Raw genomic sequence first — 19,030 nt, forward strand, 5'->3', positions numbered from 1 at the left:
CACAATCCAGCCTAGTGTGACCACCCACTCCTTAAAAAGCTCCTATAAGAAACTACCACTTCTAACCTGAATCTTTAGGCTTGGTAAGTTTCGACTTCAAGTGGGAGAGACAGAGTGTGTCTCAGAGTTACATGCTATTATTCCCCCAACAAAAGCTACTCAAGAACTTTTCCTGTAGTGTATTTTAGTGTGATCCTTATTGACATAATCCAGCTGTTTAAAATAATGTTTGTCCTTTATGTTCAAAGCTGTTATTCCTACAATGAAAACATTGTAATTTTATCCAGCTAGTTAAGAAAAATTATGTTGTCATCTACACACTACACCACACCACACCACACCACATTCATGAAGATGTATTTTGCTCATACTGCTTCCCTATAATATATAAACATACCATCCCCAACATCAAAGGAACATTTAATGTGATTGATAATGGAGAATTTAGTGCCAGTTGGCATAATGAGGTTTCAGTTCCAGCTCATGTGACAGGGTGTGTTGCTTGTGTTGCCGTGGAAATAGCAATGCTATTAATCACCAATGTTTGGTTATGCTGCAGCTAAATGGGAAATATTAACAGACTTCATACCTGTTCCATCTGGGTTATCTTTCAGTGCCAAGTGGAAATATGGGTTGTTCTTGTAATTAATTTACTGTATGGAAGTGCTATATAACCATACTTTCACACACTTTAAAGATTTTGTGGTGGAAAAAATAATTCTCTGAAAGAGACCTAGACATCAAGCAAATAACAAATGTGTCTTCTTGTAATCTTTCTTTCATTTATTATCCACGTTTCTGGTTGTATTGACTGCCTCATTTTCTTGTACTGATATATCTGAGTTCCAATGGAACACAAGTGGTTATTATGAAAGGATTATTGGATTGCCGTGATCACATGACAGGGAGGGGCCCATATGTGAGGAGGTCATGTGACACTGTACTATTAATGTGTTGCAGATTATCACCATTTGTTCTCATCTACTGTCTTTTTGATGAGTCATTTATCAAGGTCAGTGATCAGTTTTCCTGCAAGCTCATATCATATTATGTACTCATTAGCACCTGCTGGACACTCAGGTTGTCATTTACCTATGTCTTATCATTCTCAGGTTAATTGTGGGCTCTTGAATTGTGCTCTCTAAAAGATGATCGATGTTATGAGCATTTTCCCTAAAATAAGACATGCCTGTCCTGAACTTGTCAAACCTCATCTTTATCTGTATATCATGTTCTTTAACAGTAACTGTCCTTGGACTGAAGGTTCTAATTCAAACTTTGTCTGGAATTTGACACCAGGTAAGTGAGATGAAGTCTCTGACTGGCAATATGATTAAATAAATGCCTAGCCAGAGTAAAACATTTCCAGTGAACTAGCTCATGATCATTCATTATTTGATTGATCAGTAATTATGTGACAGAAATTCAACTTAATCCTTGACTGAAAATTGGTTACCACAGGTTGACCACTTTGAACAATGTCTTCAAGATCATCCTAGCTTCCTGCACAAAAACTTTTATCGGTGGTAGAAATTTTCATCTTAGAGGGGCACATTCTAAATCCAAAGTTTAAACAGTCAGGGATGTTTAATGCCTTGAATTATCAAATTACCTTAATGAGCAATGAGTTATACATGAAAGTTTGTGTTTATCACAGCCTGCTCAGGTGTGTTTGTAGAGAGATTGGAAGGCTTAGCTTTCTGCAGTGAAGGCAAATACTGTTTAGCTCAGAATTGCTGGAATTAAGGTGCTCAGTCGTGTGATTTAGATGCTGATTTGAAATTAATTCGGCACCATTGAATGCTTATCACCTGAGGCCGGGCGTGAGAATCGCGCATCAACAGTGTCGACGTCACGCTTGGATCAGAGAGTGCAGGATTTGTACGGTGATGCTTCACTGCCATTGCTGCAACTGAACCCAGGGATTGTATTGATCCCATAATGGACCCATCCACACCCGATCTCGTTTCCTTCCTGTGACTTCCACAATGCAAGCGTCCAATATCGCCTCAGAATCATGGATTTTTCTGACAAATGTGAAATCTCAATGAAATCTTTTCAGGAAAAAAAATCAAAATAATGGCATTTTCAGGTAGCAAGCTTTGGCCGAGTCAGTTGGGAACAATAGGTTATTGTGTAGAGTGAATAGATGGGATGTTGCTACTGCCAGTGCCAGAGAATTAAGAAACAAGAATTCTATCAAAAGTGTAGCCAGTATAGTCTGTCCACTTCTTGTCAAATGAAACTTTTCTAAACGATAAGCCTATAAATACCATTTTCTAAGCTGGATACCCTCCTGTTTTTGAGTCAGGAGAAAAAGTCTCAAGAAGCTGTGGCATGTTATCAATAATCATTTGAGCATGTCTGATTTTCCTTTCACACTAAAGGTAACAGTATGTGGGACTCACCTTTACTGTAAATTCAGTCTTTGACTTTGAAGACAAATCTGACTGAGGGTTTCAGGTTGGCTGATTATTAACATATATAGTCTGTTGAGTCAGGTGACATCTATTCTGAGAGTTAATCTAACCCCTGTAGAGAAATGTCTGTCCCCAAGCTGTGATTGATGTCTGTGTGCCCCACTTGGCAGTCGAGACCACTTTACCCGGACTCGCACATCATGAGCAATATCGTTCTCTAATGTATCACTATAACAGTAACCAAATTCAAATTGTTCTGTACCATGTTGTATGGTAAGACAAAATGTCATGTGGTTAAACTGTAAATGTGAAACTAATACAAGAACTTGGTATTGTATTTCATAATGAGACTGTGTAAATAGTCATTGAGTAGCTTCCATGTTCATATCAAAAATGATTTGTTGCCCTGTCCTGCAAATATTACTTCTAGAGTGGTAGTAATATGAGGTATGAAGTAGTACTATAAAGGTATGATAGGAAAACACTGGTCTTAAGGTGCTGACGCCAAAACATAACTGTTCTTGTGTTGTAGCTGTAGTCTGACATCAGTGTACCACAGTGTTTGCCATGGACTAGAACCACATCCGTCTCTGGAAGAGGCATCTTAGAAATTACTTATAACTGTGAAAGGTTTGAGTATTGTTCTGTAAGTTTTCAGACAGACAAGACAAGATCTTTTGCTTCATCATAACTGGTTTCATGGGAAACTTTGTGTGTTCCTTTTGCCAGTTATGCACATACTGAAAATATGCTGTTGTATAGTGACAATTATGAAGACAGCTTGTTTTTTTGTCGTAACTCAAGGTAGCCTCATACTTGTTTCCAGAAATTTTGCATTGTTTGATTTAAGTCGTCAAGAGAATGATGAATTGATCATGTTAAGATTGTTTTGTTCAGAGCCCAAAATTGCAGGCATTGATTGTATGAGCCAATCTGGCGTGACATAAATACAGGTATTATTCAGCAATATTGTGCAGCTCAACTCGTTAAAATTCCCTGAGGGTTCAGCAAGCAGCGTAGTTTGATGGATAACGCCAATACCCAAATTACCTTTGATCTATCATGGTAATCGCAGCATTATGATAGGACTGTAATCTGCGTCTATCGTTGTATTTGATACTGACTTAATCACTGCTTCCCAGTTAACCAGTTTCAGTAAACATGTCAGAGTGAACTGGAAGTTAGTTCTTGGACTGTATCCTGTGACCATATTCAAAGAAAGTCACAGCCCATATCGGTTACAGTGTTGTATCTGCTGTAGCTTCTCAGCTGTTACAGAAGGTAGCTGAATGGTGTTCAGCTGAATACCAAACCAACTTTTAGGTTTTAGCATTATTGAACACAAACAAACAGTTTGACAGTTGTTAAAATAAAGAAAACTCCAAAACTAGCATAATTGATTTTCAAACAGGTTGAACTGGGCCTGTGTAGTAACTCTGTAAATGCCGCTTCTCCAGTGATACCGAAAAAAAAAAAGAATTATTGTTTCACATGAGGGAACAAATATGTCTCACTAAGGGAAAAAAACCTTGCATCTTTTATGAAATGATGCAGCCTCAGTTTTTGTTAATTGATTTATAATTGATCAAAGCATGCGCCCTGGAGGTGTTATAATCATTTGTGATGGTATTAAACTGCATTTTTACCACAATGAAACATTCCATGTTTTCCTCAGTGGTAATAGAGATGATTCCTTTGTCATTTGTTGTACTGTCAGTCCTAAATGCATTGAATGCATGGCAGTGGTTATGCCTCAGTGGACAGTCTCAATACAGAAATTTGTCTTTGTTGCAAGTGTGATCAACATTGTTTGTTTGGGGAAGTCTGACTCCATCATTTATCACAATGAGTTCGAATTCATTGGTTGGTTTTGCACCTGGAGAAAAGATTGCTTCAGGAATAGCTCTTAATTTAGTCATCCAATTTTCTTCACTTAATGTTTTTGTCCCAAGGGTCCACGCTCTTTGCACTGATCTGTATTGCTAACTTCAGTTGCAGGAAATCGTCTCCCATCTCGTGTTCATCGTCAAACAAATACCCTTCACAGTATGCTTCACTCATCACATTGTTGATCAATGTTTGTCAAACAGCATATCATTACTTTATTACACTGGCATGGGGTTTTGTGTGAGAGACATTTTTTGTTGGCTAATGTGAATTTATGTTGACAGCGTGACTGTGCTTTCTGAGGAAAACTGATGAGATTTGTACTTAGGTAGAGAAGAATATTTCCTGTATTGCAGCTTTCCAAATGTCTGACTACCCATAAGGACCAAGGCAGATATAGACAACAAAGGTGAAAGGTGATACAGGTGATGGAAGAGGTGGGGGAGTGTCATGGGTGAGAACTATTGTTGTAGATTTCCTATTATTTAGGGTTCACGATCTCGACACTTCTCAGAAACTGTCTAATACTCATTGTACTGTGCAAAACTGGGAACTATTGAATAAAACTTTTGGTTACAGAATCTGCAGACCAATTAAGCTCTTGCAAATATAGAAATTAATATAAATATAGCACAAGAGGTTATCAGGTTTGTAATATATGTCAAGGAGGAGTCCCTTGAATATATTAAAATCATATGAAAACATTTTTAGGCCCATCATCTTTTCTGTTTCACAACAGAAAAAAGCAACGACAAAAGAACTGACATGAAGACTGCTCCAATTTAATAGATTAATGACACAGTGTCATGACAAGAAAAGATCATATCTGATGAAAATATGAAAATACACATTATGACATGTAGTAAAGAAATTAATACCATGATGGTTGTATACATTTATGGCATTTGCAGTGTGGATCCTTAGTGGTATAGCTTTGTGAATTATAGGTTGTAGTATATGATTTGCTCAGTTAAAATGCCAAGTTTCTGTTATAGACAGATTGACTGATCTTAAGATATATGATTGAGTTTGTGGGTTCATGGAAGACGTTCTGTATTAGATTGTTTCTGATAAAAAAACATTGGTAGTGTAACATTTATTTACTCTTATAGCATCAAAAAAAAAGATTCAAATCTGGCACATACAAAGAAATAAGGACATGCATCTTCAGTGGCCATACAATCTGCTCTCTCTGATATATGTTGTATTTGTCAGTGTTGAGATCACTACATCCTAGCCTTAAGCGACAGTGTAGGATATGACAAACTCTTGAACCCAGATGTATCGAAATGAATGACTTTAGTACTGGCACTTAAGGCACATTTGAAATCAGTGATGTCTGGAAGACATTTAATATTTTGCAGAAAAGGTTGTACATAAGGCTGTAAAATGTGTATTTGAAAGATGAAAGAAAAGAACATTTTTCTTATATCAAGTTGTCCACTTATAACTTACTGGAATGAAGGGCATACTTGTACCAACCTGAAATAAGGATCTGAGAGTAGAGGTAGCAGGGTAACCTAGTTTCTTCTGCACATGCATTTCTGCAATATGACTAGCAAGTGACAGCAAGTATTGACAGTGAACGCATTGCACCCATCAACCTCCCTTATGCATTCAAAGGACAGATCCACTGTCGTTTACTCAGTGCTATAGATACACTTTCTGTTTGGTCTTTTTTTCTGTGTCATTTTTGAACACATTTGTCTTTTCTTCCTTATATGGATGTGGAATTCCGTTCATAAGAATAAAAATTCTCTAACAAGTAAATTGTGAATGACAATAATTGCAGTATTCCCTTCCTCGCAGACACCTGTGTTGAGCCCCTCCCCTTTAATCCCTGTGTTTTGCCCCCACTGTGCCCTGCTACCCAAGGTTCCCTGCCACACCTGTCTACGTACATACTCAGCTCAATGAACCCGCATTTCATCTGCATCATTTAACAACCAGGATGCTGGCACATTCTGATTGGCTGTTGCTAGGTGACAGATTGTCAACAGCAGGGTTGGTGAAGGTAGAGACAACCTGATCATTTACAGGTAGTTTGCATGCTTGGGCTTCATTACCTGTTCAGGTAGGCATTCTGTCAGTTGCCCCTTGTCAGTTCAGGGAGAAAGACCGACAGAGGGAGGGAGGGGGTGGTTGCTGCCTGTAGCAGTAACAAGATGGGGTACCAAACACGATACCTGTGAACACCTGCCATCAGGGAGGAGGCTGGCCTTGTTATCTCACCTGCACAGGTAAGACATCAGACTAGGTCTTCGTTTGTCCCCTTTGTTGCAATCTTTTCAGTAATATTGTACTGATTTTCTCTTAAATGATTCTAATAGGCAAATTTCAATATATTTACAAATTTTGGTAAGACAAAGATTTCATTTCTCTTTGAGGGCTATGTCAGTCTGTCTGTATGATATTGGTGCTCCAGTGAAACAATAATGGCACTTCTGTCTGCATTCTTTGTTTTTTGTAATTGTGTCAAGTAATCCCTTCATCCCATAATGCGAAAACAAATGGGGGTGGATATGGGCGACAAGAACAAGAATTGGTTTCTGTGCAGCTAACATTGTCATATTACTGGCCAGGTATCACCAGGTATAAATAGCATCTTGCATGACTCATCAGAACCCATGGCAGGAATAAGGGGGAAGGAAATGTCAGAGACAGAATTACTAGAAACTTGAAACCAGGCTGTAGAAGTCTCGTCCTAGATGCTCAGTAGCTGTGATGCTGAATTAAAAGTGGAGCTTTGTTTAGGTGGAATTAGTATCATTTATCTGTAATGAGGTAGCCAAACCTCAGCTGACAGTTATATTTAACTCACAAACAGCACTGACCATTTTCTGTCTCTAATGATGACAGAGTAGGAATCACACTGAACAGCTGTCATTGTTACCTGGAGCATAGATTCTTACACCAGCCATTATGGCCCTCCTTGTGGCTAATATTCTTAATGAATAAACCAGTAATAAAATATAAACAGCCATGGTTCTTTCAAAGGTAAACTTTCTTAGTTCTGTAAGTAAGTACATGTGAGAAATTGAATATATTTATTTTTTGCTTTTATGCTTTTTTTAATTTCACTTGTTTGAAGTTTTTTGTTAATTTGATGTAACTATTAATACAGTGGTGATGCCTAGTTCCTTTGTCTTGTCTTGATGTGCCTCTTGTATAATTCATAAATATAACAGTGGACATTACTGTCAAGACCATCTATGTGGTAGACAACATGGAGGTGTGTGATACAGGAGAATCTATCTGAAGCAGTACACTGGAAAAGTGTGTCAAGCAGATCCTTTATTCCTAGAGGAATTCTGCAAATGTTAGGATTGTATGTCAAGCAGATCCTTCATTCTTAGAGGAATTCAGCAAATGTTAGGATTGTATGTCAAGCAGATCCTTTATTCTTAAAGGAATTCAGCAAATGTTAGGATTGTATGTCAAGCAGATCCTTTATTCTTAAAGGAATTCTGCAAATGTTAGGATCGAAGGAGACCCCACTTATGATTTTACTGAAAACAGAAACATTGTATTTTCATACAGAACATCTGACAATATTCTCATCTGCACTGTAGAGAATTTAGAGATGTCTTTGATACCTTATGTTTAGTGTTATATAACAAGAATGGTATATAGAAGGTTATATAGAGTCAGTGCTGTACATTATGGATGCATTTCTAGACTCCAGAGGTCATAAGGTCATTTGTATTCTGAGAAACAATATGGATGCAGGGCTGTGTTGCTGAGATGTGAGTTCAGTTCTAGGTTATGTTCTCAGATGTATTTACTTCACCTACATACACATGCTCTTGTCAGCGTTACATTTTGAGGAAAATACACAGTTTGTGTTTTCCGTAAATGTAGATTGATGATACTTTTTATGTTTATTGAACTGTTTAAACAACTTTATGTCGAAATGTCACCCTTCCCAATGGAGAATTTGTATATCCATAAAAAGTATCATCATTTGTCATCGCCCTAACTTCCATTAAGGAAGTTATACAGAAAGTGACTGTAGTTATCAATCAGGCTATTATCGGTGCTGCCCATGGTTGGTTCTGGTGAAGTAAATTTCTCCTAAGAGTTTCCACTTAACTATGTTCATCTAATTTATTAAATCATGTCTAAAAAATATGGCAGTTGCTCTGCCTTTTTCTCAGTTACTTTTTGGACAATTATCTATTAAACAGGTATATTCGAAAAAACTTTCATGTAAGTGATGTGTAAGGATGATGTTGCAACTTTTCTCTGGTTTAAAACACAAGGGATCATCAAGTATTTACTCTTGTAGAAGTACAATCAAGAGAATTGTCATCTTTTGGATTGAGTACTCTGTTTTTACCTTTGATATAACAATATTCATATTTGGCCAATTTCAATTCTACTTACATTTATTTTGTGAGATAAATATAATATCTCGTGCTCCATTATTTTGCATTAGTCCCCCAGTGGGTCAGATTTTACCACATTGTCGTGAACCTGTTGGTTCTGCAAGAAATGCAGGGTAATCCATGCTGATCAGTAGCTGTTATCAGCAGCCTTCCTGTGCTAATCTCTGATTGTCAACAAGGAGACACTGTCTTGTAGGTAATTTTCCCGCCTTAATAGTAGGTGTATCTTTACAGCAGTGCACTCCCACATATGCACTCTGGCACACAGCACATCACACACACCCCTGAGCAAAAGTGCTGTAACTCTACCCTCAGTTCTGATGAGCAGGAGACACCAGAGAGCCTACTAAGCTGTTTTTACAGTGTCCACATCAGTCATTACTTAACTAATTGGAAATGTGATAAGTGCACTTATCTTGTCTGTTAATGTTCACCTGTTCTCGGTGAAAAAGGAGAGGCTATGTGATGGGGTGGGGTAGGGGGAATATGATCCTTCCGTTAGTCAAGTCAGGTAAAGCTGGTCATTATTTAATGACTTTCCAAGGGTATATACACTTAGTTAACTAGTGACTGCAATTAGTCACTGTGTTTGGGCTGTTAGGTCTCACTTCTGAATAATATCTCACACCATATAACCATTACGTTATGTCCTGTAAGGTACATTATTACAGTTAGTCAAATCTCTAAAGTGTCAAGTAAAATTGTGTTAATGAATGAGGAAAGTTCGCTTTTCTCCCTTATTTGCCACGAAATTGTTCTGTAAGGTGATTCAGAGGTCATTTTGTTCAAGGTCATAAATAGTTCATATCTTACTTTATTGTTGTCAGGAACTATTATTGTTAATCAGTAATTCAGGTGCTGTGTCCTAATAATTATGTGAAAGAAAAATGTAATATCATTTAACATGACTAGTAGGTGTTCAAACAAGTCCAAACTTGATGACTACAGCTTCTGCTCTGCTCCAACCATAAAATTGATCTGTTCTGAACACGTCTTACGGTGCTCTAACTGTATTTGTCCTTCAAACAGGTTTGAACAGCTTTGTCCTAAACTAAAATACTGATGAGACAAAGCAGACAAATTTGCATTGGCCATGTTTGTCAGTTGTCATGCAACAGCATAATTGCACAGATCTGCTGATGGAGACTACATTGTTGCTGTCCTATTCTCCCAGTAGTCTGGTGCTACTTTTGGCAGGCTGCTGTGTCTTGAAACATATGCTCAAGAGAGGCATAAAGTATTTATAAGGCAACGAGTGCATATTGTTCTGTAGGCTGATCTAACGGCTGGCCTTCATACCTGGCTGACAATAACTCCATCATGGGTGGGAGGACATGAAGCCTCATTCACATTCGCTGTCCTAAATGTGGCTATTATGCTGTGTGTAGTCAAACAAAGCACTTACAACAATGGCTATTTTAACAATGAAATGAAACTGTTTCGCTCATCTGACCCTGGGTAATGGGTATTGACTACCCGACCATCACCCCTTGTTTAAACACCTCTGTGGTCGACTATACACTGTAACACGCCTATGGACCTTTGTTTCTAGTTTTCACATGGCTGGCATCGTCAATACCTGTCTCAGTCGTGCATTAATTGCTTTTAATCTTTTCTAAATACACTCAGGCCTCAAATATAACATTGATTGCCTATAGCAGCAGTGCTAGAGGCTTTAGCAGGAGACTATTTCCATTAGCGAAAGCTGTATGATATGTGTGAGCCCAGTAAATGTGTATGTTGTGGATTTTCATTAACTGTTAACCAGAACTATTAGTGAGTTCTCTGTACTAGATGAGAATATTTATGATTGTTCACAGTGAATCATCCAGCTATGGGATAATGTGGTACTCCATCGTGTACAAACATGTAATGGTGACTGACTGGTTGGGGCAACTATCTTTAACTGTTATTTGGAATCCGTTCTATTGCCCACAGTTAATGAGAGTCATATATCATGTATAAACATGAAGTAATGTCTAGTCATTTATGCATCATCCCATGCCAATCTATAAAGTCGGTGCTAATAGCATCTGCTATGAGCACTATAGAGAGTAGTAAAGGTAGGCCTCATTTGCTTTGCACAGTGGGGAGGCTGATTTTATAGTAGGGCTAGTTTACAATATGCTGGTCCCTAGCAATGACAGAGTGGGCGAGTAGGTGTAGTTAGAACTATCAGGGATATTTGAATAGCTGTCGGTGTCAGGTTACATTGAATTACATTTTCATTAGATACATGTTCCCTTGAAACATTTCTTTAATTTAGCAATTTTTTCACTCAAAGCCCAAGTTCTAAGAATTTTTAATACTGGTTCTTAAATTCTGTAATATCTCTGTCGTGTTTGTAAGCAAGTAGCAGGATGGAATGTTTGTCAGTGATACCAGTATTTGTTTTGAGATGTAGCTTTTGTGGCTTGTGAATGTTGGTATGTGTCTGTGGTGTCCATGCCGGGTTCGTCCTATTGACCAGGCAGGAAACATGCTCTTCTGGGAAGTTCCAGTGGAGACTGAGGCATTGGATGCACTCACATTCTTTGTCTTTTAGGGGACTCTTTGTTGATCACCCACAACTAATTTGGTGATTGTCTTATTTATTCTAGGGTCAATTTTAATTCGGTTTGGAAGGATTACTTGACTACTTATCTAGTGTTGGCAAGATACTGTTGAAATAGTCAACATTCGCATCACATACCATGATTCCGTCAGACAAACAGTTTTGATTATAGGTCCATTTAGTTTACTAGAAGGTATTCATATGTCTCAATACATGTAGTTAACTCAGAATGCATGAATTTGATACCCTTGTAACCCTCAACTGAAAAGAGTTAGTGTCACTTTGATTCAGGTAGCAATTGGGGCAAACTCCATGCTGAAATAACCAAGACTTTGTGGAAATTCTTACCTTAATTGCAAACTAAAACAAGTTTTATTTCGACAGAATTGATTAATAACTATTGCAGGTGATAGGATAAGCTTTGGGTTGTAATGAGGGAAATGCCATGCCTGACTAGTAGCTGCTCTCATTTCTAATTGGCTGTGTGTTCCCAGCGACTGCGTGTCCACTGTCTGATCAATCACAACACATTGATTTTTACCTCGGGGTATTGATGCCAAATATTGAACATAAGGTTCACTTTACCTGATACCATTTCACAGAACAGAAGCATTGCCATCTTATGAAAATTTGCACGATATTTGTAGAACTGTAGAACCATAAGTTTCTGTCAGACTAAATCTTTTAAATCTTGATGTTTCATGTATAAGAACTCGAAAGAAACCTCAGATCTGTGGTACTTTCTCAGGACTCAACAGACATACCAACTTGTAATACATGTGATGTGAATGTTAACTGATGGCATCTTACTTTGAAAAATGAATATCTTTGTTGTGTACTGTTAGTGCTATTCTGAAAACCCTCTAGCTCATGGCTGGCTGTCCAGTTTTGTATTAATTGATCCTCATATTTGGCTAGCACATGTTGATGAAGATAATCAAAGTCAGATTATGATAGCATGTGCCACTTTCAGTTATCAAATCTATCACCTGATTATTGGAAGTACAGGTACAGCAACAGGCCTCTGTGTTTGCTCAGCCTCAGAATGTAAAACAATGAATCAAACAAAAAATTGCCTTTGTTTGTTGGGGTCTGACACTAAGGGACCAAACGATCAATAGCTTCATCTAATGATGCTAAATATTCAACTACAGATCTTGGATAGGGATATTAAAGGCCAGGTTAATCTCAGCTAAACCTTTCTTTTGTGTCCCAGGCTGATCTTTGTTATCCTGTCTTCTGTTCTCTAAATTAGGTTTCATATCTATTTAATTGGATATAGGTTCAGTTCTGTTATCTATTGTGTCTACAGTATGTTCAGTTTCATCATGGAATTGTTTTGTTGGAAATTCCCCTTGTGCTTCCTGCTGTTTGTTCTTTACTGATTAACAGGATTTTCCACTGATGAGACCATTTGTCTTTATGTTTGCAACAAGATTATCTCAAATTAACAAAATAATTGTTGCAGTTTTGTGTAGAGCTTTATTTGCAATCCACTTTGTTCTAATTTATTTATATTTGGGAAATACCACAAGTGGTATCCTGCAAGAATGAGTCAGTTGGAAAAAACACTATGAAAGGAAAGGTCAACAGATGAAATTATTTATGAAAAGGAACAGAGAAACAATACAAAGAAAGGGAATAACAGAAAAATTAAATCCACTCAATCCCAGGCAGACTTAGAGATTGATTTTGGCTTCCACCACCAATATTTGTCTGCTCAGGTAGCAGTGTAGTAACGGGCTCTTTGTTCCTCAGCCTTTTCTTTCCCACAGTCACAGAGACCAGATTCCATTGACCATGTTACCGATCATAATGGCACTGCATTTACGGCGCCTGTCCACTCAAGATGGCCAATATTGGGTAGCATTATTTTTTTTAATTAGTATGTCCAGCCCCCCCCGGACTGACTGGCTCCAGGTCTTTACTTAATGGCATTGAAGGGCTAACTTGGACATTACAAGTATTGATACTAGGCCAAATAGCCTTTTAAATTAGTTTACGTATTAGAAAGAAATCTGAAACTATGATGATGAAGAAAATAGTAAGTGCGCAGATATCACAATTATTGGACTTACATTGTCATTGTTCGACTGTTATCCAGAATGAGAAATAAAATAGTGTGTGTCTAATATTTCTTCTTATCTAATTTCTGGTATTAAATGTTGTGTAAGATATATGTTGCTGGTTACCTGGGGACTCCCTGAGGTGCTTGCATGCCACCTTCATCAATTATTCAGCTTATGCTGGGATGTAATCAACTAAACAGGTGCCTACTCTCTAGCAAATTAAGCGACTAGGAGTTGTCAGGATATTAATATGTTGTAGGTGTTGCCTCTCGCATGACAACCAGTCATGGTGAGGTGGGAGGTCAACATTTGACCACCTGCTCAGGTGTTTAATCATTGTCTTTGCTAACTCAGGTGCTTTCTTTTTCTTGTGCATTTCTGTGTCACTTGCTTATACAACATGGAATATCTTTGTTCAACCGTGCCAGATAGCTGCTAGATATAATGTGAAGGTTCCATGATCCCGGTTCAACATGGCTGCACATCTGTTGTGTATTTGATTTGTCAATTAATGTTGATGACAGGGTGGGAAGATAATGAATAACCAATGTTCAGGGTCATAGAGACACATTTTTCACTAAGACAAGTGTTTGTTTGGGTTAGATTTCATTTTTTTAGGTGAAGTTCTGTATATTACCTGCACATATGAAAGCAGGTCACATTTTAAACACTTTACTTGTTTCATCTGTTGACATTTTTAGTGTATTTTAGCAATTTTTAAATTGCTAATTGTTAGTATTATTACTACACATAACACTTTGTCCCTTCAGGCAGAATGAAACGGCCCCTAGATGAGGGTGGAGAAGAAGAAGAAGGGAACTGTGGTGCTCCCAAGCGGCAGAGAGGGGAGGGACCTAAGGTTGATCTCCGTGTGCTCATACAAAGCAAGGTAAAAACATCTTTGAACGATCAGAATAGCAAACAATATTTACAACAAACACCTTTATAATAAATTGATAGACCCAAACATTTTAAAGTGCCGACTTCTTGCTGTATTGTTTATTCAAAATGCTTAAAACAAATATCACTTACAGAAACTAAAATTAGTTGTCTCCCTGAGTTCGTTATGAGGTAATTTACTCCAGTTGTGTTTTGGTAGTCCAGACACATCAGAAACACAGTGATATGTGCGCATTTGTTCTGTTAATGTACTTTAGTGTTGTTTCCATATTGGCTAGTTCATATACTGTATATCCTTCGGCATAGGGTTAACATATGCCCAGATGATTATTTGCATTAACAATATGTGGAAAAGGTTCTTTCTATGTTGAAGTCCTGAATGCAAACATTTTCATGTGTTTGTTGCTTCTAGTAATTGTGGATATGAGTCATTATGGGGCTATACAATGGAAACAGTAGTCAGAAAGCAGCCTTCCATGATAGGGCACGTGACCAAGTTCACTAACGAGCTGTTGACCTTGGCCCTTAAGTGGTTTATGTCCACATCAGTCCCCCATGCTGTGGCATGTATCTCCTTAGCCTATTGTTCACCTGGGTTGTGGTGGAAGATGTCAGTGAACAAGCATCCTGTGTCCACTTCTGTCTTTGGGGGTGGGACTCAGAACCAGATTAACCCCTAGCACCTCAAGTCTAGATACAATGCAAGCAAGATTAAATCTTTATGATGTGGGAGGTTAATGTTCTATTTATGGTATCTTAATGAATAATTCAGGTAAACTGTTTCCCACAAATTCATTTCACTGCCATTAGTATTTCATCTGTGAAATGTTGTGAGTTAATCGTGAGCTTTGGCTGTTGCTGATCTGTTTAACAACAATGGCAGTATTGAAGACAATGGTTTATTCATCTTGTTGGATTGTCCATGTTCCTTACATCGCCTCCATACACAGCCTTGAATATAGCAATAAATCACCATACTGAACTCTCCTTGCTAATGGGGAAGGAATGTTTCTGAGACGAAAGAGACTTGAGTGATTGTCGTTATAATTGTGTTACCGTTACAACAAGCTCAGAGCACCATGATTGGATCTTGATGAGACAGTGAAGCAAGCTCTGCATCTGCTCTAATCTTGCTGTAAAATAATTCCTAAATCATTTTTTATCGATTAGAAAGTTGAAGGAAAATGTTAAGCATCTGTAGTCAGTCTGTAACATTTTCTCTGCTCAACATGACAGAATGCCTGACCAGAGAACATGCCACTTAAGTTAGTTATTGTCAGTATTCCTGTAGGATACTATTGACTGTGTGTCTTTAATTCTTATTTCAGTTAGTTTGAAAAGAAAAAGGAAGAAATGTTTCAAAATCTTAATTGATTTTTTTTTTTTTTTTTTTCAACCATTATCTTTTTGAGGTATAGATTTTATCGATATTTTACCAATATTTGGTTGTGAATCAGATAACCCTGGATTCATACTGGTAGCCACGGGGATGGTGTCACAGATGCCTTGCATGTTTTGGGTTCAGAACCTATTCGTAATTACACCCTGTTACTCTGCTTTTCTGTGCCAGTTGAAGACAATACAACTTGCATCCATCACTATAGAATATTACCAGAGTGCCAGTTTCGGTGAATGATTGAAAGCTATTGAGTAACCAGCTGTGTATGAAATATGTGCACATTTGTTTGTTGTTCTTAATCATTACTGTTTTATTAATTTTATCCCCAGTATTTCAAGAGGAGATTTTTATTTTCAGAATGCTGGAGCCATTATTGGCAAGGGAGGAGTGAATATCAAACGACTTCGAAGTGATGTGAGTATGCATTTTACAGACCACTGTCAATCCCCATGTTACCATTTTCAAGTTCTGTAAGAGATAACATAACCATAGGCACGTCATTGTAGCACGTCAACAGTTTGACTAATACAAGAGTTCGTAGTGGAAGCACATCAAACCCCTGAAAACTGTTGACTTATAGTTACATGTATGGTAATTACAAGTGCCCAGCAGGTACTGCCTGAAGTGTCCGATAGTTGTGGCTCAACAGTGTCCACGCCCTCTACCATAGCTCTTCAAAGACTGTAGTGTTACAAGTAGTTGTGAAAAAAAACCTACACATTTTCGTCCTTAGGTATCAGTGACATGAATTTTAGGTGGGCGTCTGAATTCTCAAATAGTCGTGCATGTTTTACATAATGTAATTGTTTTATGAGACATACTTGTTGCAACCCTTTAAGATGTTTCATATTAGTTTGGCCTGGACACTGTTATGCAATGAAAAACTTAAGTAGTCTAAAAGAGATAATCACAAAGAAACCATGAAAATAAAATGTTTCTTTTTTCACAATAATTTGATGAATATGGCTCATGTTTTTGGCCCTGTTCCTCCTCTTACCTGGGGTCCTTCAGTTATTAGGAGCCAACGCTCTGGCCAAATGTAATCAAATAGCCCATTTATACAGCCCATTTAGATTATTGTCTTCGTTACCATGCTTCAATTTTTGCTTATTCTTGGATAATGACATGCCTTTTTATTTTCTCAGAATGTGAGTAACAGAATGACTAAGTATGATCCTTGCCCGTATACTTTGTGTAGAAGATCTGATAATTATTCTTGTACCCTTCCTTCCACCTCGCCACCCCAAACTCTCGCCCGCCCGCCCATCAAACAATGGCCTTGACCCTGATTGTCTGAATGTCCTTGACACGGAATCATGGTTCGCCCTCTGAAGTTCAAAGCCACAGTAACGGTACCAGATAGCGACGGTCCGGAACGGTATGCACCCTGTCTACATCAGTTGGTTACACCCACACATCCTACTGCCCACTTTGAGGGGGTTATTGAGGGGGTTGTTGGATTTTGTGGGGGAAAGTACTTCCTCTGAACCCATTATAAGCTCCAGAGTGTGCCCTTGTAAAAAAAATGGAAATGAGAAGAAAGTTCCTTGGACAGACGTGTCTTTTTCTTTTCTGACCAAATATAATTACCCGAAGTCATGGCTGTCAGCAATGATTGCTATGAATAGTTTTGGATTTAAGTTCATCTTTGTGTTGTGATTTTTTTTTGATTTTTTTTTTCAAAAAGAAATACAGTAAAATACATGAAAATGTTTGCATGGTATGCATATTTAACACATTGTGGTTTGTTTTTAGTTAATGAATTTTGTCTCTTCAAGTCCGACAGTTTGAATATAACATTTGTTATTGGTAGATCTTACTCATAGAGTGAATGTTGTGTTGTGTCGTGTGTGCACCTCTCAAGTCTCTGTAACTGTGACCAAACTACTGTTGCAGCATTCTCTCCGTCAGCGCAGACCTCGGCACTGTCCTCGAGTGTATACTTGATGTCATTCCCAACTTGGAGGAGGTATGTGTACTAACTGTATGCAGCAAAGAAACATATAGCAATTTTTGTCTCCCAAAATTAATATCATTATTATACTGTTTGCACTTTGTTATCTTGAAGCATTGAATTGAATGTGGTATGTGTAAATCTATCGGTACTTAACTTCTGGTTTGCACTTTGTTATCTTGAAGCATTGAATTGAATGTGGTATGTGTAAATCTATCGGTACTTAACTTCTGGTTTGCACTTTGTTATCTTGAAGCATTGAATTGAATGTGGTATGTGTAAATCTATCGGTACTTAACTTCTGGTTTGCACTTTGTTATCTTGAAGCATTGAATTGAATGTGGTATGTGTAAATCTATCGGTACTTAACTTCTGGTTTGCACTTTGTTATCTTGAAGCATTGAATTGAATGTGGTATGTGTAAATCTATCGGTACTTAACTTCTGGTTTGCACTTTGTTATCTTGAAGCATTGAATTGAATGTGGTATGTGTAAATCTATCGGTACTTAACTTCTGGTTTGCACTTTGTTATCTTGAAGCATTGAATTGAATGTGGTATGTGTAAATCTATCGGTACTTAACTTCTGGTTTGCACTTTGTTATCTTGAAGCATTGAATTGAATGTGGTATGTGTAAATCTATCGGTACTTAACTTCTGGTTTGCACTTTGTTATCTTGAAGCATTGAATTGAATGTGGTATGTGTAAATCTATCGGTACTTAACTTCTGAACAGGTGTAGCAGTGATTACTTTTTTTACACTTTTACATGCTGGATCCTACAATAAATATCTCTAGGAAATCTTCTCTTTGCGTTTCCTGAAAGCTAAATATGGCATGTGCTTACATCTGACATTATCAGTTGGATTCTAGGAGTGAGTGATGAGAAAAGTAGCATTGCTGCAACATTTAAATATTCAGTGCCACCACTTCACCCCTTTACATATATATTCACAAGAGACCCGTGAAGGTCCTGGGGTAGAAAAGGCCTTCATCAACCCATGCCATAAAAGGCTACTGTGCTTGTTGTAAGAGGTGATTAATGGGATCGGGTGGTCAGGCTTGCTGATTTGATTGACACATGTCATCGGTTCCCAATTGCACAGATCGATGCTCATGTTGTTGATCACTGGATTGTCTGGTCCAGACTCGATTATTTACAGACTGCTGCCATATATATCTGGAATGTTGCTGAGTGTGGCATAAAAGTAAACTTGCTCACTCACTATATTCACAATATCTTGCTGTGGCATGAATCCATAATATAATGTAACATTAACAATGTGCTGTTTGCTGTGCTCACATTGATCTTTCTACATCAGTACAAGAATCATGATGGTATGGACTTTGACTGTGAGATGCGGATGCTGGTTCACCAGAGTCAGGCAGGATGTATCATTGGCCGAGCCGGCTTCAAGATCAAAGAACTAAGAGAGGTGGGTCAGTTTTGCGCTGTGGCA

At 37.9% G+C, this 19,030-nt stretch overlaps 2 protein-coding genes across 3 annotated transcripts in view; both read left to right on the forward strand.

Annotated features, from left to right (window-relative positions):
- LOC137277413 (uncharacterized) overlaps positions 1 to 19,030 on the forward strand; it is a 278,114-nt gene that overhangs the window by 124,853 nt on the left and 134,231 nt on the right. The window lies entirely within an intron of this gene.
- The window catches only part of LOC137277400 (heterogeneous nuclear ribonucleoprotein K-like), a 57,984-nt gene that overhangs the window by 31,580 nt on the left and 7,374 nt on the right, over positions 1 to 19,030 (forward strand). The window contains exons 1-6 of one of the 2 annotated variants that reach the window (XM_067809107.1): positions 6,292 to 6,547; positions 14,089 to 14,207; positions 15,975 to 16,031; positions 16,952 to 16,995; positions 17,514 to 17,586; positions 18,893 to 19,006. In XM_067809107.1, coding sequence (XP_067665208.1) covers positions 14,094 to 14,207; positions 15,975 to 16,031; positions 16,952 to 16,995; positions 17,514 to 17,586; positions 18,893 to 19,006 — 402 coding nt within the window. In that variant the 5' untranslated portion in view covers positions 6,292 to 6,547; positions 14,089 to 14,093. Of the gene's footprint in view, positions 1 to 6,291; positions 6,548 to 14,088; positions 14,208 to 15,974; positions 16,032 to 16,951; positions 16,996 to 17,513; positions 17,587 to 18,892; positions 19,007 to 19,030 lie in introns of those variants that run through there. The other variant, XM_067809106.1, reaches the window with a different exon arrangement.

Source organism: Haliotis asinina, chromosome 3 (assembly GCF_037392515.1).
Source record: "Haliotis asinina isolate JCU_RB_2024 chromosome 3, JCU_Hal_asi_v2, whole genome shotgun sequence".
NCBI classification, from domain to species: domain Eukaryota; kingdom Metazoa; phylum Mollusca; class Gastropoda; order Lepetellida; family Haliotidae; genus Haliotis; species Haliotis asinina.